The sequence below is a fragment of the Fusarium coffeatum genome (assembly GCF_003316985.1).
Source record: "Fusarium coffeatum strain FIESC_28 chromosome Unknown BRIP53273_contig_117, whole genome shotgun sequence".
NCBI lineage: Eukaryota > Fungi > Ascomycota > Sordariomycetes > Hypocreales > Nectriaceae > Fusarium > Fusarium coffeatum.
Genome location: NW_022157910.1, coordinates 1 through 27,559, shown reverse-complemented (window position 1 = coordinate 27,559; position 27,559 = coordinate 1). Strand labels below are relative to the sequence as shown.

At 49.3% G+C, this 27,559-nt stretch overlaps 10 protein-coding genes across 10 annotated transcripts; 5 read left to right on the top strand and 5 right to left on the bottom strand.

Moving 5' to 3' along the window:
• Positions 1-108: 108 nt before the first annotated feature.
• FIESC28_05484 (uncharacterized protein) lies at positions 109-1,577 on the top strand (the record flags this gene model as incomplete). The annotated part of the gene is made up of 2 exons (XM_031159629.1): positions 109-616; positions 667-1,577. 2 exons carry the CDS (start codon positions 109-111, stop codon positions 1,575-1,577), a joined length of 1,419 nt encoding a protein of 472 aa, XP_031016321.1.
• A 305-nt stretch (positions 1,578-1,882) lies between these two features.
• On the bottom strand, positions 1,883-3,278 carry FIESC28_05483 (uncharacterized protein; the record flags this gene model as incomplete). Its single annotated transcript, XM_031159628.1, has 2 exons — positions 1,883-3,189; positions 3,260-3,278. The coding sequence occupies 2 exons, from the start codon at positions 3,276-3,278 to the stop codon at positions 1,883-1,885; spliced, it is 1,326 nt and encodes a 441-aa protein (XP_031016320.1).
• Positions 3,279-4,611: 1,333 nt separating this feature from the next.
• On the top strand, positions 4,612-5,652 carry FIESC28_05482 (uncharacterized protein; the record flags this gene model as incomplete). The annotated part of the gene is made up of 5 exons (XM_031159627.1): positions 4,612-4,922; positions 4,977-5,286; positions 5,342-5,397; positions 5,451-5,559; positions 5,617-5,652. The coding sequence occupies 5 exons, from the start codon at positions 4,612-4,614 to the stop codon at positions 5,650-5,652; spliced, it is 822 nt and encodes a 273-aa protein (XP_031016319.1).
• A 681-nt stretch (positions 5,653-6,333) lies between these two features.
• On the bottom strand, positions 6,334-8,048 carry FIESC28_05481 (uncharacterized protein; the record flags this gene model as incomplete). The annotated part of the gene is made up of 3 exons (XM_031159626.1): positions 6,334-7,583; positions 7,643-7,790; positions 7,938-8,048. The coding sequence occupies 3 exons, from the start codon at positions 8,046-8,048 to the stop codon at positions 6,334-6,336; spliced, it is 1,509 nt and encodes a 502-aa protein (XP_031016318.1).
• A 1,027-nt stretch (positions 8,049-9,075) lies between these two features.
• Positions 9,076-10,857, top strand: FIESC28_05480 (uncharacterized protein; the record flags this gene model as incomplete). The annotated part of the gene is made up of 2 exons (XM_031159625.1): positions 9,076-9,284; positions 9,339-10,857. 2 exons carry the CDS (start codon positions 9,076-9,078, stop codon positions 10,855-10,857), a joined length of 1,728 nt encoding a protein of 575 aa, XP_031016317.1.
• Positions 10,858-11,079: 222 nt separating this feature from the next.
• Positions 11,080-14,247, bottom strand: FIESC28_05479 (uncharacterized protein; the record flags this gene model as incomplete). The annotated part of the gene is made up of 1 exon (XM_031159624.1): positions 11,080-14,247. One exon carries the CDS (start codon positions 14,245-14,247, stop codon positions 11,080-11,082), a length of 3,168 nt encoding a protein of 1,055 aa, XP_031016316.1.
• Positions 14,248-15,486: 1,239 nt separating this feature from the next.
• FIESC28_05478 (uncharacterized protein) lies at positions 15,487-17,597 on the top strand (the record flags this gene model as incomplete). Its single annotated transcript, XM_031159623.1, has 3 exons — positions 15,487-16,812; positions 16,862-17,327; positions 17,383-17,597. 3 exons carry the CDS (start codon positions 15,487-15,489, stop codon positions 17,595-17,597), a joined length of 2,007 nt encoding a protein of 668 aa, XP_031016315.1.
• A 194-nt stretch (positions 17,598-17,791) lies between these two features.
• On the bottom strand, positions 17,792-18,778 carry FIESC28_05477 (uncharacterized protein; the record flags this gene model as incomplete). Its single annotated transcript, XM_031159622.1, has 1 exon — positions 17,792-18,778. The coding sequence occupies one exon, from the start codon at positions 18,776-18,778 to the stop codon at positions 17,792-17,794; it is 987 nt and encodes a 328-aa protein (XP_031016314.1).
• A 498-nt stretch (positions 18,779-19,276) lies between these two features.
• Positions 19,277-21,550, top strand: FIESC28_05476 (uncharacterized protein; the record flags this gene model as incomplete). Its single annotated transcript, XM_031159621.1, has 1 exon — positions 19,277-21,550. One exon carries the CDS (start codon positions 19,277-19,279, stop codon positions 21,548-21,550), a length of 2,274 nt encoding a protein of 757 aa, XP_031016313.1.
• Positions 21,551-21,911: 361 nt separating this feature from the next.
• On the bottom strand, positions 21,912-23,808 carry FIESC28_05475 (uncharacterized protein; the record flags this gene model as incomplete). Its single annotated transcript, XM_031159620.1, has 5 exons — positions 21,912-22,267; positions 22,315-23,024; positions 23,079-23,247; positions 23,296-23,591; positions 23,648-23,808. The coding sequence occupies 5 exons, from the start codon at positions 23,806-23,808 to the stop codon at positions 21,912-21,914; spliced, it is 1,692 nt and encodes a 563-aa protein (XP_031016312.1).
• Positions 23,809-27,559: the final 3,751 nt, after the last annotated feature.

Genomic DNA, 27,559 nt, shown 5'->3' with positions numbered 1-27,559 from the left:
CCCCCCCCCCCCCCCTGCTGCACTGGTGAATTTAGTTCTTCTTTTTCGTGTACATACCAAGCCAACGTTGCTCCCGGATCTTCTCCGTTGACCTTTACCGATTCCTCCATGGCCGAACAATATCTTCCCGATTCGACAGATTGGCTCTCAACGCCCCTTAGCGCTCTTGCCGCTGTTGAGAACGCATTGCGATGTCAGGTGTGCAAGGACTTCTTCAAGACGCCCATGATCACTAGCTGCTCCCATACATTCTGCTCCCTGTGTATTAGACGAGTACTGTCCAGCGATGGCAAGTGTCCGCTTTGCCGTGCGACAGAACAAGAGAACAAACTGCGAAGCAATTGGTCATTAGAAGAGGCTGTACAAGCCTTCATCAGCGCCAGGTCCGCAACTTTAGAATTGGCACGGGGGGACAAGCTCCAGCCATCGGCGCCGAAGCGAAAGACGGCGGAAGAACATCACGACACTGATGGTGCGCCGAATGGCAAACGGCTGCGTTCGTCCGCGCGATTACAGAAAACTCAGCCTGCAGCTCCTATGACAGAACAAACAGAAGATGACGGAACTATCGAAGTGCCAGACAGTGACGACGATGGTGAATATCAACCAGAATTAGGTCCGTTTCGAATACTGTATTGATTGCGATCCAAATCTAACCATCTACAGACGATGGTCTTGTGGCGTGTCCAGTCTGCCAAGATCGAATGAAGGAATGGCAGGTCTTCAAGCACCTGGAAACATGTACTGGTCCCAAGACGAAACCGCACCGAACCCATGCGAGCAGTTCCAGCTCAATATACAGCCAACAACGACAGCCCGGGACGGCGCCAGAAAGACTCCCCACAATCAATTATTCTATGTACAAAGAACAGGCGCTGCGCAAGAAAATGGCTGATCTAGGCATATCGAACCAGGGCCCCCGTGCTTTGCTTGAACGTCGGCACAAAGAATGGATGACAATATGGAACTCAAATTGTGATGCTGCACGGCCTAGAAAGCGCCATGAATTATTACACGATCTGGATGTCTGGGAGAAGACGCAGGGAGGACGGGCCCCGACTACTGGGCGGGCTGTTCAAAACGCGGCCATCATCAAAGACAAAGACTTCGATGCCGCAGCTTGGGCAGCTAAGCACGACACCTCCTTTAAAGACTTGATCGCAAATGCCAGAAAGACGAGGCTTGACGCAAAAAGGAAGGCTGAGGAAGCAGCGAAAGAAACTGAAAAGGAACAGAATGCCAATACACTTCCTCAAGTGCAGGGTTCGGAGGCTTTTGAGCAACAACATTCCTCCCAAGATGGGCGCGCCTTGTTACCGTCCACGACCAGTCCGTCAGAGGGTCAAGAAGTGTCACAAAAAGTTAGTGGGCTAGTAGTCCCCAACATGGCGGGACCAAGAGGCACAACTCATCAAGCATCATCACAACTGGACCAAGGTATCTCATATTCCGATGAGCGGTTGGAGGAACCTTCAAGATCTCAACCCGCTATCAGCGACAGATCAAATATGGACAGACAACCAATGTATATGCACACAGATGGGAACCTGCATGACACAACAATAAATCACTCCTGACTGGAGATCATCAGCAAGAATTTTTGATGGGGTTTATAGCGGCGTATTGATGGCCATATCAGGTGAATAGATAGAGCATGCATGCATGGAGATACCATGCAACGATACTGAGTGAAGAAGGAAAATGGGCAATAAAGACGCCCTAATGTATAGATTCTAATGAACAATGACCCAATTTGTACAATCTTCCCAAAAAGAAAACGCCCCGGATATCCTACTGCATTGATCATATACACGTGTGAGCCATTGGACCGGCACTAACCACTCACTCTCTTCCTCTTGATATTCTTTGTCGTTGGCATCCCCTATAACGCCAGGTTCGCAATCCCGGTCTCGGCCGTTGGCGTCTGCTCCTTTTGTCGGATTTCTTCGGTCTCACCAGGTACAGATGGCAACTCGTCGAGTTTCCTTTGTGCCTCGGCCGCCTCTCGTTCCTCGCGTTCTTTCTCCTCTTCAACCTCTCTGATCTTCTGCTTCTTCTCTTCTTCCTCGCGCTCCTGTGCCTCCATGGCCTCGAGCTCGTCGTCGAGCATGTCCTCGTCGACCACTTGGCCGGTTGACTCGGCCATAATGGCACTCACCTCGTCCGTAGAACTCATCTGCTCGCGCAGCTGATCCATAACTGCATCGACGCGATCGGCACCACCAACTTGTTTGTTGAGACTTGCCAGCGCACCAGAAGAGGCCTCCATAACGTAGACGAGCTGCACATTATCGGCAGCCTGCTCCAGCTTGGCGGCAACTTCCTCTAGCTGATTGAGAGTCGAGTATCGAGTGGCCAAGGACGACTCTGCAATCTTCTTGGATTTGAGAGCTGCAAGGGCCGCAACGCGGTTCTTGCGGGTGACCGCATCTTTGGCTGTTTGCGAGAGCTCGTCAATTCGCGTATTAAGGAGGTCGGTTTGGTGCTTGAGGCTTTCTGTAAGCTCTTTAAGAGATGCTATGGCGGCATCTTCCTTTGTGATGCCCTGTTGCTCCCCGGAACCTTTGATCCTAATCGTGTTCCCGTCGTAATCAATCACCTCTTTATCACGCGACAAAAACTTCAAAAGCACCTCTAAGTCGTTGTCTGTCAACCGCTGGTCTTTGACAAGAGTAGCAGAGAAGGCCTTTTGAAATTGTGCCCTGCTGAATACGCGGTCGAATCGTGACACCTTATCCGCCATCAAATCGCCCAACTCTTTAGCAGCAGTTTCCATGTTCTTGACAATAACATATTGGCCAGTAGGTAACTTGTCGTCACCTCTCGCGTGGTCCACGACACCCAGCTGCCGCAATGTCCAGCTCATGACACTCCATGGCAAACCTGCCCAACTGCGCTGATATATACTCTGTTGGGACTTCTCGAAATCGTTGAGAGGTATGAAGTCTCGACCCGCGGTGGCTTCGCGCACTACGGTGCCGAGTGCCAAAGGTTGGCCAAACTCTTTGTGCTCCAGTGAGCGAAGCAGTGAATCATCTAGTTTGAGGACAAAATGATCAGGACTAGATCCACGGTAGGATATCATGCCTTTTGCGACGAGATCGGAGAGGGCCTGGCGCCAGGCAGAGATGTTGGCTTGGTAACCATCGGGGTTCAAGGTGCGTTGTGATCGGAAATCAGAGTATCGAGCTGGTAATCGTGACCTTATCTAGGTTAATCAAGCGGCACTTTATCAAGAAGTAGGGCAGTATCTCATTACCTGCTGAAGCTTGGGTCATTATGGATGAGGTAGTCTGCAAGCTCGCCCATGATCTTCAGTTGAGCGCGCCCGTGTGCGTGCACGCCAGACAATTAAGAGTTCGGGGTCAGTGATTCGGTCTGAAAGATGTCTTTGAAATCGCAGGCTCAAGACTGTCGATGATGGTAGTTCCTGTGTCGTAGGGTATATGATTAACTCAAAGGTTGAAGGGAGGCTCAAGAAGAAAAGAGAGCCTAATGACGACACTTGACATTTATTGGATGTATCATGTATGCATGCCCATGCAGAAGCCGTTCCGTCCGTTGGGGGTTTGGGCTTAGCTTTAGGCTTGGCTATCACCAGGGACGATGGCCCTTATAGTGGGGTTATTAGTGAACCTGGAACCTTATGAACATCCACCCATGGGGGTTCATTAACCAGCTGACCTCTAGACGGAAATCCAAACCCGCAGATCAAAATGGCACAAGCAGAGAATTTTAATCAACGATTAAAATTGCTTTTCGGAGCAACTGTAGGCCTGCTATGATATTGTGCTCGAATCTGGGCCAGACGATAAATCAATCTTGGAAGCAAGCCCAATGACTACCTAGATTAAATAGAAGCCTTCTCGTCACCGTATAGCGGAAAACATCCATACTATTCACTTCCAAAGAGTTTAATGCTTTTTCAGAGCTGTAGTTGAACTTATCAAAGCCGAAATCCCCTTCCCGGCCAACCGAAGACTCAATTATCTGTCTCCAACTCTTGGCCCTTTCGTCACTACAAACAGGGATTAGGCAATGTTGTGGGCTTTTGATAGGCCGGGACTCAGACGTTGGTCTTTTTTAACTCCAATTCACTGGGGTAAGTAGATAGCTATCGCGGGGTAAGGAAAGACCGCTGGTTTACTTGAGACCATTAACTTGATGAATGTCCGTAAGTACGATAGCAATTCTATTCTGCCATTGACTTCGAACCATTATCGACTCTCGATATTGAGTTCTATTGGCTTATTAGAATCAAGTAATACCTTATTGTGACATACCTTAGGACCAAGACAAGATATATATATATATATATAACTACGATTGTTTTTTTTGTCGATCAAGTCGTCTTCCATCTCCATCTTCATCTCTACTATCTATCTCAATTCAGATTCCTCCTTGATTTCTCTACAAACTCTCTTGTCAAATCCGATCACACCATCCGCTTCTCCACCTCGGCCCCTTACCTACCTTATCTACCTACCCGGTCAACAAATGAATACCCGGCGTCTCTTCACTACCGCATTCAAAACTCTCAACGTCTCTCTTACGGAGTCACACCCACGTTCATTCTCTCCTGTCTTTCGTCCCCTCTTCACCTATCGTACAATGGCATCAGCTGCTGCCGCCAAACGTCTCACTGGCAAGACTATCCTTGTCACCGGCGCCTCCTCCGGCATCGGCCGTTCCACTGCCCTCGAATTCGCCCGGACTGCGCCCAAGAATGATCTGCGTCTCATTCTCACAGCCCGTCGTGCTGACTCCCTCAAGGAACTCGCCGAGCAGATCAAAAGCGAGGTTGGTGATGGCGTTCAGGTTCTTCCATTCAAGCTTGATGTTAGCAACTCTGCCGAAGTAAAGGGCATCGTGGGCAACTTGCCCGAGGAGTGGAGGAACATTGACGTTCTTGTCAACAATGCGTAAGTTGTCGTGGCAAAAAGACATCATGAAATAATGGCTGATGATCAAGAAAGCGGCCTCGTCAAGGGCGTGGCTCGAGCTCCAGAAATCGCCGAGGAGGATATCAACGTTATGTTCCAGACAAATGTCACTGGTCTCATCAACATGACCCAGGCCATTCTACCCATCTTTCTCGCCCGACCTGATGGTGGCCATGGCGACATCATCAACGTCGGCTCTATCGCCGGCCGAGAACCATACCCTGGCGGCGGCATATACTGTGCTACCAAGGCTGCTGTACGCAGTTTCACTGATAGCTTGCGAAAGGAGCTAATCGCAAGTCGCGTTCGTATCATCGAGATTGATCCCGGCCAAGTCGAGACTGTAAGCTGAGCTGGACACTTCCGGGTTACCAGACCAAAAGTTGACACAGATGCAGGAGTTCTCTGTCGTGCGTTTCTATGGTGATAAGGCAAAGGCCGATGCTGTCTATGCGTAAGTAATCTCTATGACCTTTACTTACACTACCATGAACTAATCACACACAGTGGGTGCGAACCTCTGACGCCCGATGATATTGCCGAGATCATTGTGTTCACCGCTACCCGCCGAGAAAATGTCGTTATTGCTGATACATTGGTTTTCCCGAGTCATCAGGTAAGCTTCAGGATAAGGCGAAATCGACGAAAGGATTGCTAACCTTTTGGGCGAAAGGCTGGCGCCGGTATCATGCATCGCAAAGGAGCTTAAACTTCCAGACTATCCGTACCTTGGCCAGAATACCATAGATCGAGTCACAAGCAGAGTTGGATCACTTTGGGCAGCCTTCACAAGTAATGTGCAGAGAAACGATGTTGGATTAGATAGTGACATGTGCATTGCTATAAATTATGTTCTGAAAAAGAAGACGCAACTATAAAAGCGAGTATTACGGAATGTTCGAAAATTTCTCTTGCCCATAACTCATTTGTCCCCGAAGAGACAGCAGACCATTGTTGGTCGTGAGTCACAGGCCTTCTAAGGCCGATAAATTTGTTCTACCAACGTTCCGTTAAGAACCCATTCTGGGATGAATCGGGCCCTTGCCGTCAACAAGTGACAGCACCGCTGGGTTGCATTCCACCGACTTCAAGTCGAGGCTGGCATATGACACATCACATCAAATCATAATGAAACTGGACCAGAAAGACCGGAAACCGTAATCGTAATTCATCACCTACTCTGATCTTCTCCGGAATTCCATCATCGGATCGGATAGTCCAGTACAGGGTACCGTGGGTTCCTTTCCCCAGACGCCTCGCTAAAAATAAATAGTAATCATCAAAAACACCTTCAAGGGTGTTTATACAAAGCCATTTGATCAGGCTTGAGTAAAGTTGTGTAGCAACGGGTGGTTGTTTTCGGACCAAAAGCATGATCGTGCAATCGTGTCTAATCACCATAGTGTTGGAAGAGAGGCGAAAGAGCCTCACCGTAGTGGTTACGTCGAATAGCTTCGGCCAGTAGGAATGACAGGTCAAGAACCACAAGCTTGCTGCTGCTGCGGGCTCTATCCTTGTCGATGGGAAAGCTGTTGGTGACAACAATCTGGTCGATGCACTCGCATGCTTGGAGCTGTTCCAGACTATCGCCGCCGAATACTCCATGGGTGGCCATGCAGTAAACCTTTTTGGCACCGCCCTTCTTCACCACCGTCTCAGCAGCAGCGATCCAAGATCCAGCCTTGTCGATCATATCGTCCACGATGAAGACAGTACGATTCTTGACGTTTCCAACCAAGGTAATGAGATGCTCGGCGCCCGGGTCTTCAAACGCATTGTCTTCCTCGTCAGAACTTGCCGCAGCATCGCCTGATCCACCAAGAGACTGGGGCTCGGGAACAAAGAAGGACGATGCATGAGACATCGTCATCGGATCGTCTTCGACACTGCCTTCGACAACTGATCGATCAGGAGAAGGATAGTCGTCCTCAACAATACGACCCTGAACCAAGCGGCCCTGTGTAACCTCAGACGCCTTATGGTCATCGTAGTCCGTCTCACCGTTGACTGAGTCGTCAGGGGATCCCGCAGGTGGGGTAGCATTTGAGTCCTCCGACTTAGCCACGTTATTGCTGGATGCGCGAGCGGAGTCAACTCGAGTAGGAGACCCCTGCGAGTTGGTTACAATTCTCGAGGTACGAGGAGGGGGCGTTTCCCTCTTGGGTGTGACCTCGGGCTCGGCTGCACGCTCGGGCACGGGGGGGCCGCGATTAGGAATGGGACGGTTCGACTCCAAGGGCGTCGGCTGGCGCTCGACGTTATGATCAAAATGTCTCATGATCATACTAGCCGTCATGTTGCTAACACGCTTCCTGTCTGTGGTGACGATACCAAAGTTGAGCTTCAGAGCATCTGCAAGCGATGTCACACGCTTGGTTCCTCCAGCATTCTTGGACACCACGACCGCCTCGCGCCAGTTAGGCACGCTGTGGCGGATCCATTTAGCGAGAATAGGCTCGGCATGCAGGTTGTCGACAGGACACTTGAAGAAGCCTTGCATCTGAGACGCATGCAGGTCGACAGTGATGACGTGCTTAACGCCCGCAACGCCCAACAAGTTCGCAAGCATACGAGCAGTAATCGCACCTCGATGCGACTTCTTCTTTGACTGGCGACTGTAGGGAAAATAAGGCAGAACAGCTGTTTGGGGTGACAAGTGAGCCGATTGAGGTCTCAAACAGGGGAAGAGAACCACGAACCAGTAACCTTGTTAGCAGAGCCGCCCTTGCAGGCTGAGATCATAATGAGAAGCTCCATGATAGAATCATTGATGCTGGGGCTGCCGGACTGGACAACGAAGACATCCTTCTCTCGGACACTTGTCAGAATTCTGACGCTCGTTTCGCCCTTGAGTAACCGGTTAGCTCAAAGCACGCAGTTTTCTTGACTGCCAGACATGGGCCAGGATGATTCGATCCATCGAGAAGGTCGGGATGGTTTGCCAAAGTAGGGTCATGTTGAATAACCATGGCCACGAGGGCAAGGGAAGCTCACATTGGAAAACTGCGTAAGCTCGGCGCTGGCAGGCTGCATACCCAAATTCTCACAGATTTGACCTGTGAGAACTGGGCATGAATTGCCGGCAAAGATCAGTGTGTTGCGCATCTTGACCAGCCCATCAACCGAAATGGAAAAGGTGACGCGTGGAGTTGAAAGAAGAGAACAAGAGAAAGAGGTGGGAAGAAGGAGGAAACTTTTTTAAGCTTGCGTTCCACCCCGGGAAGGAGCTTTTTTTTTTTTTCGTCGCTTCCGTACAAGAAACTGTGTGAGGCTCATCTCCGATACACTGTGTATTTTTTCTCGATGTACAGGCTTTTAGTGGATACGTACTAGCCTTTTTGAACAGACAGTGCTGCAAGTGGTACAGTGTGATATACTGTGTCTACCCCCCGCAATCATTAAATTCAAACGGGGCATCCCGGAAGTGCGTCACAAACTGTCACGGTCTTGTAATTTCCAACATTTATCGGGGATCAAAATCCTCCTTTGCTGTAAGGTAGGGGAGAGGTTTTATTTCTATTTTACCTCCTCCCCAGTACCAAATATTCTTTCTTAAAAACAATTGAAACCTTGCGAAAGCCTAGTTTTACATGTCTAATAATGTCTAAGCTAAATAAATTCAATAAGTAAATTACACAAGTCGCACATACTGAACTCTGATTGTTATCTTTTTTTAGTACGTACATCCAATGAGAATAGCTCAGTACTTAATTCAAGTGGTATGGAAGTTAGTATAGTACGTTACTGTACACAGCAAGCCTTGATCCCTATGTAATGAACTCAACTTATCCTCAACAAGGTTAGCAATTAACCTTCGCAATCATCCTTCAGTCGTTCCGTCAAGACTTCATCACTCAGTGTTCATACTAATAACCTTAGTAGCCAGCCAGTTAACCAACCCCTACCCCACCTGCCCTTGACCCCACATCACTGACCATTTTCATAGCCTACACACATTAAAACACCAGTGCGAATAGTTACACAAAGACACAGACAACGTCTGCATACGACTTTTCAAGCTAGCGTAAGAAGATTTCGGTTTCGAATCCTCATACATTCTCTAATGCTAGTGGAGATATAGTAGCGATCCCAAAGGGGAAAAGAAACTGGCAACTCAACCTATCCCTTCGATATGGGAATCCCCCGTCTAATTTCTACCCTGGAGCCCTACGTCGTTCATCAAGTTCTCGACAACAAAAGTGTGGTTATCGATGGTCCTGCCTTGGCCTATCATATTCTCTATATCTGTAACAGACATGGAATTCCTCAACCGTCGTACAAAATTCTGGGCAAGACTGCCGTAGCCTGGCTAGACGAACTGACTCGACGTAATGTCGTTGTGTATGCTTGATGTTCTTGCTGAGTTGACAGACACATACTGACACCACATCTCAGCGACGCTATATACTTTGATGGATATTTACCTCCAGACAAGGCGCCAGTTCGTATGCAACGGATGATTGAAAGTTTCAATCAGTTAAAGAAGACCCATTCTGCCGAAGCCAGTGGCTTCTCTCCAACATACTTCACAACGCCTTTTGAATCGTCTCCAACTCTCTTCTCGGCTGCTAGGCCTCCATTGGGGAAGCGAACAATACCTCCTAGCTTTCACGTTCCTGCTATTATTGACGCCCTGAGAATATCGCTACGCTATGCAAGTCTTGTTTGTCTCGTTCCAGGGGAGGCCGACGCATACTGCGCACAACATCTATCACAATCAGGTGGCACTGTCCTGACCTCAGATTCCGACCTTCTCGTCCACGATTTGGGAGAGGGAGACGTCGTTTTTATTCGTGACATATATCTCGACCAGCAATCACGTCTTGCATGCGCAAGCTTTAGCCCTGCACACATCTGTGAAAAACTCAAGCTTGCGTCCTCTGCAGAAATTTGTCGATTTGCATACGAGCGAAAATCTTCCCCACATTCAACCCTCCCACAGCTCTTACAAGATTGTATAAGGCCACTTGGTGACCAGATTGGGTATGCTGAGTTCTGCCAGGAATACCAAGACCATGCTGTTGCTCCCATACCTGTTTCTGTTTATGGAGCGCCCATACATATCGGCTCTCTGGACCCAAGGATATCGGAGATGGTGCTGCAGCTGGGACATACAGGTGTTCAAATGGACAGAACAGATGACCCCAAGATGTTCCTCCCCGTCCTTTTGGAAAGTCCAGAACGGGGAAGTGCTTGGGAGCAGAGTACATCGATCCGACAGCTGGCCTACACAATAGCACGCTGGGCTATCCCTGGAACATCCTCAGTTGTGCAAGAGTATCGTCGCGTGAATACCACAATACAAAAAGGGCGACAGGTTTCCATGCTCCCCGAAAAAACGACGAAAGCCTTGGTGCAAGATATCACAAGACTGATGTCTACGATCAGGCTAGTCACGGGTAGCGACACTATTCGAGCATGGCACTTAGTTTACCTGACTTTGGATATTCGACATTGTTACGAAGAGGGTAGACCTTCACACATGTTGCAGACTATCGAGGCGAGCCTGCAGAAACCATTGCCCCAACGAGTTTCTTGGGACACCATTCACTTCGTAGCGCAACTTCAAGCCGCTTACTACTCATTTCGGCTTTTGAAGCAAGTTTTATCGCTTGGACAGCCCGCAGAGGTCTTGCCGGAACTACGAGACATGTTATCGTCATTACCACCCCTGACGGAGTGCCCTGATGTCGACAGAACGCTCGAATTCCTACAACCAACCAGCAGCACGGGGGTTTACGAGATAATCGCTACATCTGTACCGTTGCCAAATGTTGACGACAGTGCAAAACGTAAACCAAGGGATAAGAACAATAAGCGAAAGATCACCAATCAAGATTCGCCCAAAACTAAAGCAAGGGTTATAAAGTCGGGGACGAGGAACATGTTTGATGTTCTATCCCATGAAAGCTAATGGTTTGGATCGAAAAGTTAGATACTATCAAGATTAAAAGTCCAGGTCTGCCACATCTAGTTTGGTGTAATCACTGAGACGCAACAACTGCAGAGTAGTAATCCGCCCGGCTGATTTCATGAACTCTTTCTGACTCGTATATTAAATTACGCAATTGCGTCTCTTTACGCTGCCACATAGTCATCCGTATTTTCGTACATCATCACCTAGATACTCATACAATTATTTGCTCCCAGCTTGGCTAATCCCATGAATGTCGTCCAGAAGCAGAGACAATGGGCCTGCTTCTTCCTCAATATCGTTCACGTCCCGTAGTAAGTTTTCTTGAGGGTTGCCATTCCCTGCAGATTTGATGATCCTCCATGCTCGGCGGAATTCGTCCCGAATAGAAACAATTCCGTTATGGGTAACAGTTCGAGCGACGTTGTGATCCAGCTCGAACGGGTCCTCAATAGCAAAGAGGTAACGATGACGAACTTCCTTGAACTCGGTATTCTTGGGCGCTCCACTAACCGATTTGACTTGTGTAGTTGTCTCTTTCCCAGCATGCTCCTTAGCATCTTCTGATGTTGAAGGTGCTTGTTCGGACTGGGGCTGGGGGTGAGCTCCCAAGTTTTGAGCTTCAATGACTGTTTTGGCCCCCGTCCAACCTTTGTCTTGCTTTGTCTGCAAGCCACCAGGAGTACGAAGACTAAGAACATCTCTACCCCAATCAAATCCTCTACCCGAGGAGGTACTTAGCATGCTGCTATGAGCATAGTATTCGAAGAAACCGCGTAAGAGATGCCCGATAGTATCGCTGTTCCTATTGAGCTGGTTTGCACGGGCGAGACGTAAGATGTCTTCCTCATTGCGCCAAAACTGGACGTTGTGACCTCGGCAACTCGTCATGTTCTCGAACTCGACAGGGGAAAGTCCTGGTGGGAGCGGCGGAGCGAATAGCTGCAGATTGGGGCTGACAAAAGGATCAGCAACGTTGACCAGGTAGTGAAGGACCATCAAAACGTAGCCATAGCTACTCAATGTCCCACGATAGCCAGAATTGATGCCCCGCACTTTTGCCCAATGCTTCACAAATAGGACCATGGGCCGGACACGGGGATCGGTATGAGAATAACAACGCAGAAGCGCCGTATTATGAAGAGCCAAATGTGCCGAAAAGTTGATGTCGCATTGAACACCTGCGCCCATCTTAGGGAACTCCAGATGATCCTTGTAACGATCGCGCGGCTGATTGGGGGCCATCTTATGTGGATCGGGCAACTGACGGATTCTCGTTACAAGGTCCAATGTACTTGAGGTCAGTGGGATCGAGAATTCATCGCCAAAGTCGTTACTATCAGCTTGCTGCAAAGGAGATCGAAGTAATGAGACATAGTTTTGTACATCTTGAACAACGGTGTCATCGTATAAACCCTTGTCGAGCGCCCGTTCAAATTCCCATGCCAGATGTATGCTCTTGTGGAGAAGGCCGATGCCTCTGAGCGTCAGTGATTTAGGACGGGCGGTAATGAAGCTTTGTAGTGTTCTTCGTATATCCTCTTGATGAATACCAGAAACATACTGAGTGATGAGGCTATCTGTCCACTTTGATGCGACTTCCTGATTAGCAGGATTCAAGCCGTTGAAAATGTACAAAGCTCTCGTGTAATAAGACACTGGTGTCTCATGTTGGCCCTGCTCCAAGGTCACGAATTGCACGGATGGGGCCTTCTTGAGCTTGTCGAGAGCTAGTTGAAGCTCCTTGGTATATGAAATCGGATCGATTCCAAAGTTCTCCTTGCATTGAACATCTTCCCAAAGTTTCAGCGATTGCTCAGTGAGGAGACGTGAGGGTTGGCTTCGCTCTTCTACACCGCTCTCCTCCCATAGCAGCCGAATCTGCTCACCTTCCACCTGAGTATAAACGCCAAGCAGGGATCGTTTGACTGGTGGATCTGTAGCGCTCGAGAATGTAAGAGACGGGTAGATGCGCAGGCGATCTTGGAGGCATGCATCTGTAAGACCGGCGACAAAAGCCTCGCTGACTCTGTTCAACAAGACCCAGTCGTGATCCACGAAGGAGCGGTAGTTCGAAATTGTCACATCACGGCCACCGGCTCGACGAAGAACTCGTTTGGCCAAGCCGTAATACGAGGAAAGAGAATTCTTTGGTCCTTGCTTGAGCTCAACTACTTTCGATTCCCCAGTGCCAGCGTCTGAGGAGGTAAATTCAGCAGAGACTGATACTTTGCTTGAAGCCTGATTGATATGATTTCGGCCATTATCCTGATCTTGAAATGGCGTGTGCTGATCGGCATCATCATCATCGTGACCCTCATGAACCTCGTCGAGCCCGTTCTCCCATCGAAAGCGTTCTTCAAGGAGATCTTGTCGTAGCTTCTCTGGCGGAGCCTCACAGAGCTTGATGATAGGGACTCTGGTACGAGTAAGCAACCTAGCGCCCAGACCAGCCTCCAAAAATGCCTTCTCCAACAAACGCGGAATAGGAGAGCCCGGGGCATCTGGCTGGGTAGCTGACATTGGAGAAAGAAGTCCAAGATCCATGTCAGAAGCCTTTGTTGCGAACCCGGAAGATAGACTGCCGAAACACTTGAGTTGAACCGTGAGAGGATGGAATTCTGCTTTAGGCCTTCCTTCCTTCTCATGGTTAGCAATCACCTCCCGGCTGATGGCTTCGATGCGGCAACGGAAGTCTTCTTTATCTGCAATCTCAGATATACCGATCTCAGAATTGGACACCACATCAAAACAGAGTTGATCCAGTAGAGCAGCCTGAGCTGCAACCTCTTCAGGATGAAACTGAACAGCACGCCGGGAATTGTACAGATAACCACTACCGCGATTTGGTTGAGCGACCATGGGGTCCTGGCGACCGTGGTTGGAAGGCTGGAAGTGGTCATGCCCACGAGATCTAGGCTGCTGAGAGTTATTCCATGACCGCTGCGCGTGTGGGCCGCCATGGCGATTGTCATTAAAAGCTCCCCTTGGCTGAAACTCGACGTGGGCCTGCCTTTGATAAGACTGTGACGCCCTCGAATAATGAGCGTTGGGGCTTTGGTAGTTCCTGTTCTGAGATTGCTGTTGAGGTCGATGATCAATCGATATGGAAAGTTGGGAGCTCATTTGACGTCTCTGTGCTTGGTTCAGGCGCTTGCGGGCTGGTTTGGGCGTATGGGAGATACTTTCGGATGGTTCTGCTTGTGCACTACTATTTTCGGTGCCATGTTGGGAGACCGGAGCAGGCTGCGAAGAAGCACTATGCAGCGAACCCTGTGTTGACGTCCCGTTGGAGATAATGAGGTTGCGTAGATGGTTCTCCAAACCCGAAGGAGCAGGGTCTTCCGCTGAAGGCCCCAGACTCTGAGAAACCATGGAGGGTTTAGACATGAAGAAGGTATAGATGAACAACAGGAAGAGAAATAAGCCTAATCAACGAGTCTTGGTTGCCGCAGATGGGATCGCAAGAGGTAAAAGCTGTCGTGTAAGAAATCTGACTAGGATTTGAATAGGCGCATCCCATTCGTCCAACTTTCTGGTAGAAATTTCAGGCTTCCTTAAGAGTCTTCTTTGAGAAAAGCAGAGGCATAAGCATATAGACTGGAGCTGTTGTGCAGGCTATGATTGCGTTTGGGTCTTGATTGCTGTCTATTCAACTGAGGGAGGAATCTGGGGAGCAAACAAGGGTATGCGCCTTAGTGCATTGCTTCAATAATGGGGAAGGAAAAGAAAGAGAATATGGCCCATAGGCATAGAAAGAAAGTGATTCGGGTTCTGTAGAGTAAGTTTCGTACAGTAATTTTGAGAGAAGACTGAGTTTGGGGCAACACAGACATGCAAGGTGATGTTGAAGCTTGCCTACCTAAGTGGGACCTCCACAAAATGCAGCTACATATGCGCTCATGGCTCGACGATATCTTAGTACTAAGATTAGTACCCAGGTGCATCACAGTGCCAGAAGATATGTTCTTACTCCTATTCATGTATACGCAAAGCAAGAACTCCACTGTACCACGACTTGATACACAGTGCGCAAACGTCTTAAGACTAAATGCATAGGTAGGTACCTACAAGCGTACGCTACACTGCCTTAGGTACACAGACGATCAATTCAATGGAAAGGCTGAATCACTCGCCATTCGACACCAATACGGCAGTATCATTTTCTGTCTCTAATATCTGACATACCAACAGCACGTGCTGCCTTGAAACTCTTGAGGGTAAGTGAAGGTACGGGTACCTATGGAGCTACCCACCGTTTCGGTGGCTGAACAGCTTTCTTTTTGCACAGCCACATATGGCCTATCCCTTTGTCATCGTCATAAGGTCTGGGTGAGAAGGTGCGCCTGGCTCAGCATCTTTGTTCGTGCACCAACCTAGCATCCTCTTTGTCAATAAAAACAAAGAGGAATTTCTTGCACAATTTGCTGCTGTCGACCCCCGCTAAATATCAATCAGCGAAACAGCCTTTGACTTTTAATCGAAATTATTCCAACCTTTCGAGTTACCGCGCGTTTAGATCCTCCGTCGCGCCCAGCGCAAAGCTAGGCTACAGACAGGTTAAAACCTGCTACCCCCGAAGCATTCATCGCAATAGATATTTCGAAAAGTCACGCTCATCTCACCAACATGAGCGCGCCACCACCACCAGGAAACCCACCGGCCAATGCGCCTGCTCATCCAAATGGCGCCTCGAAGAGCAAGAAGGCCAATCCCCTCAGACCGATGCGTAAGAAGCCCGCCAATCCTCTGGTTTCTCGAAGACCACCGCCGAGACCTGCGGTGCCATCTGGCTCAGGGGCACAGAACGGAGCGAAGCCAAACATCGAAGAAATCCGAAGGCAAAATGGAGGATGGTCAGAAGTGCCGCCGGCAGTATATAGTGATATCCCCATTATGACAACCAAGAAGGCTCTCCTCGACGGTATACGTTATCACATGATGAAATTCACCCAATCAAAAGTGGGCGACAGATCCATAGACCCAACCGATCAGGATGATTTTGCACGTCCTGTAACCTTGCACCGGCGAGACGCTCGCCAGCCTCCCCCAGGAAGAGCTGTTAAAGTGGAAGCACCCGAGGCCCCGCAACCCGACGAGCAAGAGGCAGAAAGGCTGGCACAAGTCAAGGCGGAAAGAGAAGCTCAACGCGCGATTGACCAGGCAAAGATTGCACCTGTAGCTAAGGATCCCAATCCTAAGCGACCAAAGAAGCAGAAAGAAGAGAAGACCACATTCAATAGAGCGCCAAAGACAGACGCTGCCAAGAAGGAATCGGATCTTCGATATGAGGAGGCTCTTCCATGGCATCTTGAAGATGCAGAGGGCAAGAATGTATGGGTCGGCAACTATGTTTCTGCACTCTCTGAATCAAATGTGGCATTCATGATAGACCAGTCAGTCTTTCGTATGGTACCCCTAGAGAAGTGGTACAGGTTCACTTCGAAGCCCCCATTCCAACCTTATACTATCGATGAAGCCGAAGCTCTCATGAACAAGAAAGTAGACGTCGGTCGCTGGGTTATGAAGGACGAAGAGAAGAGAGCAGGGCGACAGGATGTGGAAGCCACTCGACGGATGTTCTACGGAGGCGGTCAGATGGTCAAGACGGAAAGCGCAACATTCAAGGCCGCTTCACGATCTGAGAAATTGGACCATGACGATATTGATTTTTCAGGTGATGAATTCCAGGATGACGACGAAGCACCTATGTTTGAAAGGAACGATGACGAGGATACGAAAGACGCCAAAGAACGTATTCGACGAGAGCAGCTTGGTGCCAACTTATTCGGTGAAGGAGACGAGGGGGAAGTTGACAAGGAGCTGGACGAACAATTGCAAGAGGAGATTATGCGTCAGAAGCTTGGTAAAACAACCAAGAAAGCGCTGATCAAGCGAGATCAGGAGAACATCTATGAAAGCGACGACTCTGAAAACAATCCCTGGAGCAGCGAGGTAAGGTGGTCATCAGCCCCACAATTAGAATGAACTAACTGGTGTCAAGTCCGATGACAATTCATCCGATGAGGATGAAGACGAGGAGAATAAGGACGAAGAGAAGAAGGATGAAGAGAAGAAGGAGACCGGCAAGGACGACAAGGCTCAAAGTGGCTCTGGTTCTAAGGGCACTAATACCCCGTCGGGAAAGAAGCCTGAGGGGTCTAAGAAGAGCAAATCACTCAAAAGGGCCGGCTCTCCAGCACTGTCGGAGTCTAGCGGAAACGAGTCTTCCCGGAAAAAGCTTAAGAAGAACGTTACATCTGCTGCGGATAGTAGATCTGGCACTCCCTTACCCCAGGGGGCAGCTGCGCGCCGAGCTATGGGAGCTGGGTCTGGCAGCGACGGCGAGGCTACTGCCGGCGAAATGTCAGATGGTGCCGCATCTAAGAGGAAGAAGTTGAAGCTGGTCAGCCACAGTGCTCGGGGGACTCCCTCGGCCTCTCGAGCTGGCAGCCCCAATCCACCAGGTGGTAAGTCGTTGTCTGGGCAATTTCGAAGTCGAAAACAACTAATATTCTCTTCTAGCAACTTCTCCTGGATCTCCTGGAGGATCGATTGTCGAACCAGCCGAGATTCTGGAAAAGATTCCAGACGAGGGCATCACTATCGGTGAGCTCATTAAGCTTTTCAACCATCGCTTGGGTGACCGGCCCGGCCAAATGCCTAAGACGGAATGGATTCAGCTGGTCAAGAAGATCTGTGCATATGGGCCCGATAAGAGGCTACGTCGTAAATCATAGGCAATGAGGTACACGATTGGGTGAGGTGTGCTTTTTGGTGACTTTATTGTTGGTTTTACTTGAGAACCGACAAATGACGCTGGGAAGCGAGAAGGATAGAATTCACACTTTCAGACCATCAGCTGCGGCGACGAGGGTTGCAAAGTGCTAAGAAAAGGGTATAAATTAGAGTAATTATATAAGAATGTGCCCGTCTACTCATCCATTTGCCATGAATAATTCAACCCCTTGTTTCGTTCTCTGCGATTGATCGCCTTGAACCTCTCTGCCTCGAATCCATTGCCGCGATCAACGCCATCCCAGCGGTACCCTGGCTTGATTCCGTAACGATTTGGCGGTGCTGCGCCGGCATATACCGGCTTCCGTTTCGATTTCTTCCCATGTTTGTCTTTGTCTTTCTTCTCGCTCATGAACTGCATCATGGGGTCGTTCCAACGGTCCTGCTCTTTCATTTCTTGATTCATTTCTTCGTCGTCGACTGTGCGAGCAAATGACATAAGTTTAGCGTCTTGAAGCTTCTCACGTCGCTTGCGGGCCTCCTCAAGCTGCACATCGCCCTTGAGAGCTTCCTTAGCAAGCCGTTCTTTCTCCTCTGCCTCAGCGGCTGCGCGTCGTGCTTCGGCCCGTTTCATAGATACGTCGATTCTTCGACCAGTTGCGTCTCGGTATACTGTTTCTTCCTCCTTGGCTGATTTGCGATGCTTTTCAAATTCCTCACGTTCCTCTTTTCGTCGTCGCTTAAGCTGTGCCGATACGGTTGCGGCGCTTTGCAATCCAGCATGCGTTCCATCGCTCATTTTGACAGCTGAACCATCATCCTCTACCATTGGCATATCCTCGTCTTCATCGCGGGCTGCGCTCTGCTCTGCCGCTGCTGATGCCAGAATCGCGTCTGCAGCTGCCGCAGAGTCATCCTTCCCTGTCGCGTCGCCCCCTACCGACTTCCAATTACTCTTCTTAGTTTTTCGGAACTCGGCAGATTGCCCAGATATCGTGACTGGGGCATCTAGACCTTCGTCCTCTTCTTGCGCATTGGTATTGCCCCAACCCGAATCGTCGTCGTCGGTTATGAGAAGGCCATTGCTGGCTTCGGCGCCACGCTTGCGCTTTCGCTTCTTTGCTGGTTTTGGATCCGCAACTAGATATTTTGAAGCCAAGTACGCCGATAAGTCTGAAGGCATTGCGTTTTCTGTGTCGTGAAGAGAAGTATTGGTTCTCTAGAAACTTTACCTGACATTTGCCATGGCTCGATGGCTGATGTAGACTTATGCAGCTATCGAGTGTCGCGACTATAGCCCCGATAAAGTGATCGTAGGTCGACGTCCCTGCCTGGGCGGGTCTGGGCGGGCTGAGTCCACCTCCATAAGGTACCTAGGTAGGATACGTACCACCACCATGTCCCGCCCCAAGTTTCCACATCGTTGCCCAACCTTTGTCGCTAATCAAGACCAAATCCTCAAGAGTTGCGGCTACGTTCACAATCACCCGTTGTGTCATTCTTTCCAGTAACAGGATCATGCCGAGCCGACCTGGTGTTCTAACAATCTGCGATTCATCACCCACTTGCGCACCCTAATCTTCCGAAACTCGAAACCTAGATACTACCTACACATATTCTTAACCCCTACAATAACAACTACCCAAGATTATCGTAGCGAGTAACAGTTCCCGTCGCCTTCATGCCACAACCTCTCGAAAATGAGGCCACGCCCACGGAACCACTTCAGGCGTTGCCAGCAGCTGCTTCTGCCATGAAGTTTACGAAATCACGACACTCCACCCCTGTCCTAGAATCGTTGCCGTTATCGCAATCCGAAACCAACCTTGCCTTCCGGCGCTCCAACCCATCTGCCGCTTCCCTTTATGCTTCAACTCTCTCGCCGCCCGGATCGCGTTCCATATCGCCGGCCGGCCGAGGCTCACCCGCTCGTGTACTCTCCCATACCGTCTTCGATGCACGGCCTAATCGACTCCCCGAAACTGGGGGTGACAGCTCCGAGCCCCTGAATCTTGTGCTTCGAGCATTTGTTCCCCACGTTTCAATCTATACTTCCGAAGATACGGACACTTTGATGAGTGAGAAGGGTTTCCGAGGTGGCCTATGGGAACTTCTCCGTCCGTTTGGTGAAGATGTGCAAGGCAAGATCACAATCAGGGATAGTAATGGCATGAGTAGAGTAGCAGATGGGTTCTCTATCAGGTTTACACGGTTCGGTGACAATATTGAACACCCCGATCCTACAGTATCGGGTTTCAGGAGTCTTGCGTCGTCGCAAGGACAGAACGGCAGCCAAGCAAGCACATCAAGAGACAAGCAATTCCTCGCTGATGTGGAAGCTGTGGTGGACAGGCATTTGTCCTACGCCGAGCAATCTTTTGCGGTCTTGCCGCGTTACGGCATGTTTGCCGATCAGAACACAGCGTCAGAAGCGACGTCGCCATACTATGCACTTTACCTACGCCGCTTACTATCTGGTCTTCCCATCTCACCCCACGAAACCTTTTCTCATCCAGTAACGTGTGTTATCGCCGTTAGCTCGAGGAATCCGGATCCAATCTCGGAAATGAGAAGGCTTTACACGGAAACAAACGAAGGAAGTAAGAAGCTTCCTCCCTGGGTCGATAGCGAATTCATCCGATATTATGTGCTGGTTCATGACGAGGAAACGGATGATATCATACAATCTATGGGTATATTCGAACAGATGAAGCGACACCTTGGAATTCATTGTCACCTTCTACGATTGAGGAGCAGCCAGAGTGCAGAGACCGACGATGACAGCATTCCATTGCCACGCAGCGACTGGATGTCAGCTCACGAAGAACTCGAGGATATCCGCCAGAGTGAGGATGATGAGGATTTTGAGGATCCGACACGCTACATATTCGAATCTGATGCTACTGCCATCCGTACGTTTGTGCGTGAAATGGTGACCATGTCTATTATACCCCAAATGGAGCGCAATGTCTCTATCTGGAATGATCAGGTTGCCTCAAGACGCAGAGGCATCACAGGCCGCTTCATGAATTTGTCGAGAAAATGGGCATTCGGCGGCAGCTCAAGGAATTCAACAGGTGGCACCAGCAACTCTAGAGACAACTACAATGCTGCTGGATACTATGGCTCAGAAGCCCCTGAGGCCATCATGCGGAAATTGGCAGATTATGCCTTTATGTTAAGAGATTGGAAACTGGCACATTCGACGTATGACCTTTTGAGATCCGACTTTAGTGATTCTAAGGCCTGGAAACATCATGCCGCGGCCAACGAAATGGCTGCTTTGAGTCTTTTGATCTTCCCTCAACAAATGTCGTCAAAGAATCGCGCTGAAACAATTGACCAAATGCTGGAGGCTGCATTCTACTCCTATAATACCCGATGCAGTGCACCCTACGGGGCTTTGAGAAGCTTGCTGCTTGGCCTTGAACTATTGCGGTTGCGAAACGGTACGAATATCGATGACGCTGGCCGATGGGGAGTGAGGCTTCTTGAGTCCAAGATTTCGGGTATCGTAGGCGACGCCTTGATAAAGGAACGTCTCGCTGTTTGCTACGGTTCCAAGGAAGGTGTCGGAAGCTGGCACTGGGGTTCACGTCGCCGCAAGTCAGCAACATGGAGTATTCTTAGTGCAGATGCTTGGCTTCAGCAGTCTAGACATATTCAAGCGCGACGGTGCTTGGATGAAGCCCACAGGATGTACTCAACTTTACCCCATAAGGAGGGTATTTCCAGGTTCGGGGCAGCAGGGCACTTTATGGCTTCATTGCAGCATAACTTGGCCGAATCACCAGACGCTTCAGACAACGACGATGGAGACGACGGGGATGATGGAATTGACGAGGAGAGCGAGGCACTAAATGATATGAGACCGCGACGGCCAAGTGCGGCGGCAGCTGACATGTTTCGAAATACAAGCAGGGGGGAAAGCAGCACTACAGATGATGGTACGTAGGGAAATACAATTACCACGAATTTAAAGACAATATTCTTAACGTGTACCATCTTATCGAATGTGACTGCAAAATTGCAGGCCAGCCCATCTCGTGGTCTAACCCGCTGGATGGGCATATTCTCACGAAGTTATGAGACAATCCAAGATTTCCCTATTGAGCCGGTGCTCGATACCTGAGGTATTACAGCAGGCAGTTCTATTATAAATATTGTGGAGAGCATCCTCAAACTATCAAAAGGGTTGGTCTCCTCTCTTCGCGGTCTTTAGTTAAGATTCCATCAAGAACATTGCATACATTGCCAAAGCCTTGACGTACTATCCTGAATGGTACCTGATCCAAAATAGAGATCACCCAGGCGACTTATCTACCTTGACCGCGACAGCGAGTAGCCTCTTCTGCCACAACCGCAGCTCGCTGTTCTGCTATCAAGAGACGCTGCTTGCGGAACGCACCAAATGCGGAAATGACAGAACAAGCTGCAACGGCAGTTGCTACCTTCATTTCTATCTTGAATGCGTCAGCGTAGGTATAACGAACAGCCGACCACTGTGAGTTGGAAAGTGGGGTTTCAGAGCTGCCGATTGTCGCTTGCTCGTGGGGAGTCAGAATGCCAGCGAGGTATTGTGAACTCTTCTCATTGAGTAGAGCCGACGAGGTCGCTATGCCCAGGCTGCCACCCAAGAGTCGCACCTGGGACAGAATTCCTTGGGCAGGGGCTGGTGATTGTTAGCATCATCCCTTGTCTTGAAGTGGCGGCACTCACCATAGTCCCGAATGGGCACTTCAACCATCGACAACATGGTCGACGAAGCGACAGTTAAGCCGAAACCAAGACCGCAGAACGTCATATAGCCCAGCAGCTTAGCATCTTCCGCCTCATGTGACAGCGAAACAAGCAAACCGCAACCCAGTGTCATGAAACATGATCCAATCAGCAGTGACTCAAAAGTGTAGTTCTTTGTGTTGTTGATCTTGCCTGCTACTATGCTGCCGATGGCGGAGGACCCCAGCATGGGAAGCAACATGACGCCTGCAACAAGGGCTGACTTGCCGCTGACGACTTGAAAGCGCAACGGGATCGCATAGATGAGCAGTAGGTAGGGGAACCCGTTGAGAAGTGTGTTGATGACAGCAGTGGAGTAGACCCTGCTTCGAAAGATATTAACTGGGAAGGCCGGTGCAAATCGATCGTACCAGCGATGTTGAATAAAGATCTGCCATGACACCAACAAACCGCAAGCGAACAAACCACAGATCAGGGGGGCAATGAAAATGGCGGTGTTCCATCCTCGATTGGATGGTTCGGTCCCAGCATTCTGAAAAGAGAAGACAATGAGAACTGCGGCAGCGATAGCAAGCAACGATCCTAACAAGTCAAGTTCCTTCCAAGCACGTCTTTGTTGGGGTGGCAGGTATCCAGCCTTGGGCCAGGCGAAAACGAAAATTGCAAGAGATACGAATCCAACCGGTCCACTGGATTTTCTTCTGTTAGCTCAATACGTAGATACGCAGTAGCAAGGGGCTTACTTGATCCAAAACACCCACCTCCAGGAAGAGTAATGTGTCAAGATACCACCAAGTACAGGTCCAAGGACGCCTGAGACGGTAATGACCAAACCAACCATAGCTGCCATGTGCTGCTTGAGGTTGTCTGGACTCAACTCTGGCATCATGATCATCGTAAGAGCGTACAGCCCTGCCTTGGTTAGACTTGTAGGCCACAGCGGAAGATGGTTATGCATACCTGAGCCGCCAACACCCTGCAAAGCACGAAAGGCAATGAGTTGATTGAGGGTCTGAGCGAAACCACACGCCAGAGAGAACACAAAGAATATTATGTAGGCTGCAATGAAAGCATCACGACGTCCAACAATGTCGGATATGCGAGCAAAGACGATGGCACATCCTAGATAAGCAAGGGTGTAGGCAAGGGCGACCCAGTTGACATCCTGGAGGACTTGAAAGTCAACACCGATGCTGTGAAGGCTGGTAGCAACGATAGATGTGTCTATCATAGACAGGAATAGACCTAGAAAGACTCTTGAATAGCAGGTGCGTTAGCAATATAGGCGGACAGGGCAGTGACTATCACATACCCAACAGACAAGGTCCAGAAGCGAACTGGTGGGATCGAAGGCTCTCGTAGCTCACCGCAGACAGAACTATCGGCAGAAGCATTTATCTGAGATGCTGGTGTTTCTACCGATTTATCATCGCCTTTGGTGGGCATGCTGCGATCCGTAACTTGTTCATCCATTGCGACGTTCAAGATGGAGATGGAAAGCAACCTTCACTCTGAGAAAGAAAGGGGAATGGCAACAGGTTTGGCTGCAGCTAAGATCGTAGCCTGGTGGGGAGCTTGGGTGAATGGATGATAATATTCAGTAGTGGCGCATCGAATCACTGATACTGATCAGATGCAGCACTGGCAGGCTGGTGATGGACCTGAATCAGTGCAGTGGCTATGAGAGGCCGTCGGTGTATTACAACGAAGACTACCTTATTGATGTAGGCTCACTTGCGATATAAGAGAGAGTATCATAACATCATGTAACAGTTTCCATATACATACATGTATATATATGACTTGGAGGCTGACTGCAAAGTAAGCGTACCCGTAGGCTTGACTGATCTCTCAGTTTTGATGAGCGATACACAACGCCGGCATCGCATGGACATCCATAACTAGATAGTCCGAAATGTCAAATGCGAGACCTTATGGGCATCATCGAAACGATGACTGGCGACCAATGGTCTCTGGATGTAAGAAGCTAGAGGAGATCAGCTTCACGACGCCGTTGTGGAGTGAGCGAGGCCCACTCACGCATCTCGCATTCGCTTCTCTCTAAATTAGTAATTAACTACGGATACAAAGTTTCTGTCCATTTATTGGTGCATAGGTCACGTAGGATTACCCCGGGTCATGCATCCTGTCTGAAGGCTGCAGAGTGAGATTTATTGCACTGACGGAGTTTCTTGTTTTGGTTTATATTTGCCCAATATGAGACAGGAAAAGGAAATTCTTTCGAAGGAAGTTGATAATCAAAGGTTCCTCGACAAAGGCTGTGCAAGGTTCATCTACCTACCTATCTAACTCACACCTTGTTTATAGCAGCTGTCAATCTCGGAGATTTTGTATGCACTTGTGGCATATTCCATCACCACCCTCAACGATTGTTTTGAAGAAAAGGCTGGCGACGGTGTACGTCACCATCATGGCGGCTCTCTTCCTGAGTCAGGGTAATCATACACGTGCTCCATACCTACCTAGGTTTCGTTTCATACCAAGTCTATCTTAGACTTTTTCCTTGTCATACTCATGGAGTAAACTCTGCTCACCCGCTACCTCAGTTCTATTGCTACAGCCAAACTTAGTGCTAATCCTGCCTGCTTTGCTCACCCTACAGCTCTTCATAATTGAACCAATCAACTTTGTTGACTTGAGCTGATCAGTCACTGAAGGGTGACGTACTGTAGCGCCATTACAGTCACTACCTAAAGTACATCCGTAGTGGGGTCCATGCTCAAGCTTCCACCAATTCGGCCGATGCTCGGTCTCGGTCCTACCAGCTTGCAGTACGGGTAGGCATCCATGAAGCCTTACCTAGTACCTAGTAGCAAGTGCGTGTAGCTTACCTTAGTACCTCTTAGCTGAGAGACCTTAAACATCAACATCAACACCATCACCGTCATTACAATCGGCTCCTTTCTTCAGAAATTACCTACGGAATTTATATCAGAACCTTGCCGCTTGGGCGCACGCAATACTCGCTTGTCCATATTCTGACTGCGCACTGTCAGACGTGCTAGGATCAAAACCTACACCCTCACATTCACACGATCCCCCTTCGATCAACTCAATCATGGCCGATGTCATGTCTCAAACTCCCCCGGTCCTCCATGGACCTTCCGAGAAGGAGCGGAAATACGACCGTCAGCTCCGCTTGTGGGCTGCGTCTGGTCAGGCTGCTCTAGAGTCGGCCAACATCCTACTCATCAACTCTGGTGCTGGCACTGTCGGTGTCGAAACCCTCAAGAATCTTGTGTTGCCCGGTATTGGAAAATTCACCATTGCAGACAAGAGCGTCGTGACTCATGAAGATCTGGGCGTCAACTTCTTTGTCGACGATAGCTGGCTGGGCAAGTCGAGAGCTGAAGCCTGTACCAACTTTTTGTTAGAGCTAAACCCAGAAGTACAAGGTGAATGGTACCCAAAGCATGAGGTAGAATAGTTATCCCAGAAAACTATTATATACTTCCGCTGACATGCCGCAGGAGAAACCCTTCAATCTCAACGGCCTTCTCAGTAACTCACCTACATTTACCATGATTCTGTATGCACTACCCCTTCCTGAAGACCAGGTCCAGTCCATACAGAACTATACCCACCAGCATAGGATTCCTACAATTGCAGTGCACTCTGTGGGATACTACTCTTACTTCAAGTCCACTCTTCCAGGGACATTTCCGATCGTGGATACTCACCCTGACGAGACTGCTACCACCGATCTGAGACTTCTTGCCCCCTGGTCTGAACTCGTTGATTTTTCAAGAGGCATGACTGAGAACATTGATGGTTTGGATAACCATGAACACGGGCACTTGCCTCTGGTGGTAATTCTGCTCCATTACCTCGAGCAGTGGCAACAAACGCATGATGGCGCTTATCCTACCAGCTATGCCGACAAGACATCGTTCCGCAAGACCGTATCCGAAGCTATGAGGACTAACAACCCTGAAGGAGGAGAAGAGAATTTCGAAGAGGCTATAGCTGCTGTTATGAAGCATGTTGTAGCTCCATCACTCCCGAGTTCGCTCCAGCAGGTCTTTGACTATATCCATCAGGATCCTGTAAGCATATAGCCATCATCTCCCGGGTGTATGATACTAATTACGTTCCAGGATGAGATCAAGTCCAGTTTCTGGATCATCGCAGAGGCGGTCAAACGCTTCTATTCCTCACATGATCGGTTACCTGTTCCTGGGGGGCTGCCCGACATGAAAGCACAGTCCAGCGTCTACATCAGACTCCAAAATATCTACAAAGAAAGGGCCCGCCAGGATGTCAGTGAAGTTCTGGAAATTGTTCGGAGCATCCCTGGGGGAGAGGATGTGGACTCTGATCAGGTCGAACTCTTTTGTAAGAATGCTCGCTTCATCAAGCTCATCAACTCTCATGAGGAAAAGACAGTAAAGCTTGAACAAGTTGTTGGTAAGTATTTCTTAGCCATTATCAACTATGCTTGTGCTAATAATCAACTCGTAGAACAGCAACTGGCCAACGATGAAATTGCAGCAATCGCTGGCCCCGAGATGCCCCTGTCTCTTATCCCGCTTTACCTCGCCCTCTTGGCGACATCTTATTCAAAGACAGCTACTGCAGACGAAATCATGGCTTTTATCAACAGCCATGCGCCCCAAGTCGCTGACAACGAGCGCTACAGTAAGACTGCGCAGGAAGTGGAACGAGCTGCTGGCGGCGAACTCCACAACGTCTCAGCTCTCACGGGTGGTATGGTTGCACAGGAAATGATCAAGATCATAACGAAGCAATACGTCCCTATCGACAACACGTGTATTTTCGATGGAATCGATAGCCGCTGTCAGGTGCTTCGTCTGTAGATTGAAGCTTCTGCGAGGAAGTGTTGTAGCGACGCCAGGTAGGCACAGATGCATAGGAATAAAGCCTACGGATGGCCTAAATGGCGATCTGAGCAAGCGAGTATGTGGGAGGAACTGTCACGAATCATGACTCAATAGAATGATAGGCAATAGAGCAAATATCGCCCTGCAACTCTGTTGAAGGATGAGGGGCGTCCCAGAGTATCCATTCCGTGACCCGGCGTGGCGGCTTTCGAAGATGATGACCATAAGATGCGTATTCTACATACGCACCCTTCTCAACCTCGACTATAATATTGCCACAGCCAAGAGCAAAAAGGACGGTCTTTCCACGGATCGAGTAAGTAAGACATGGTATCGGCATGGGCAAAAAACATACAACAGCG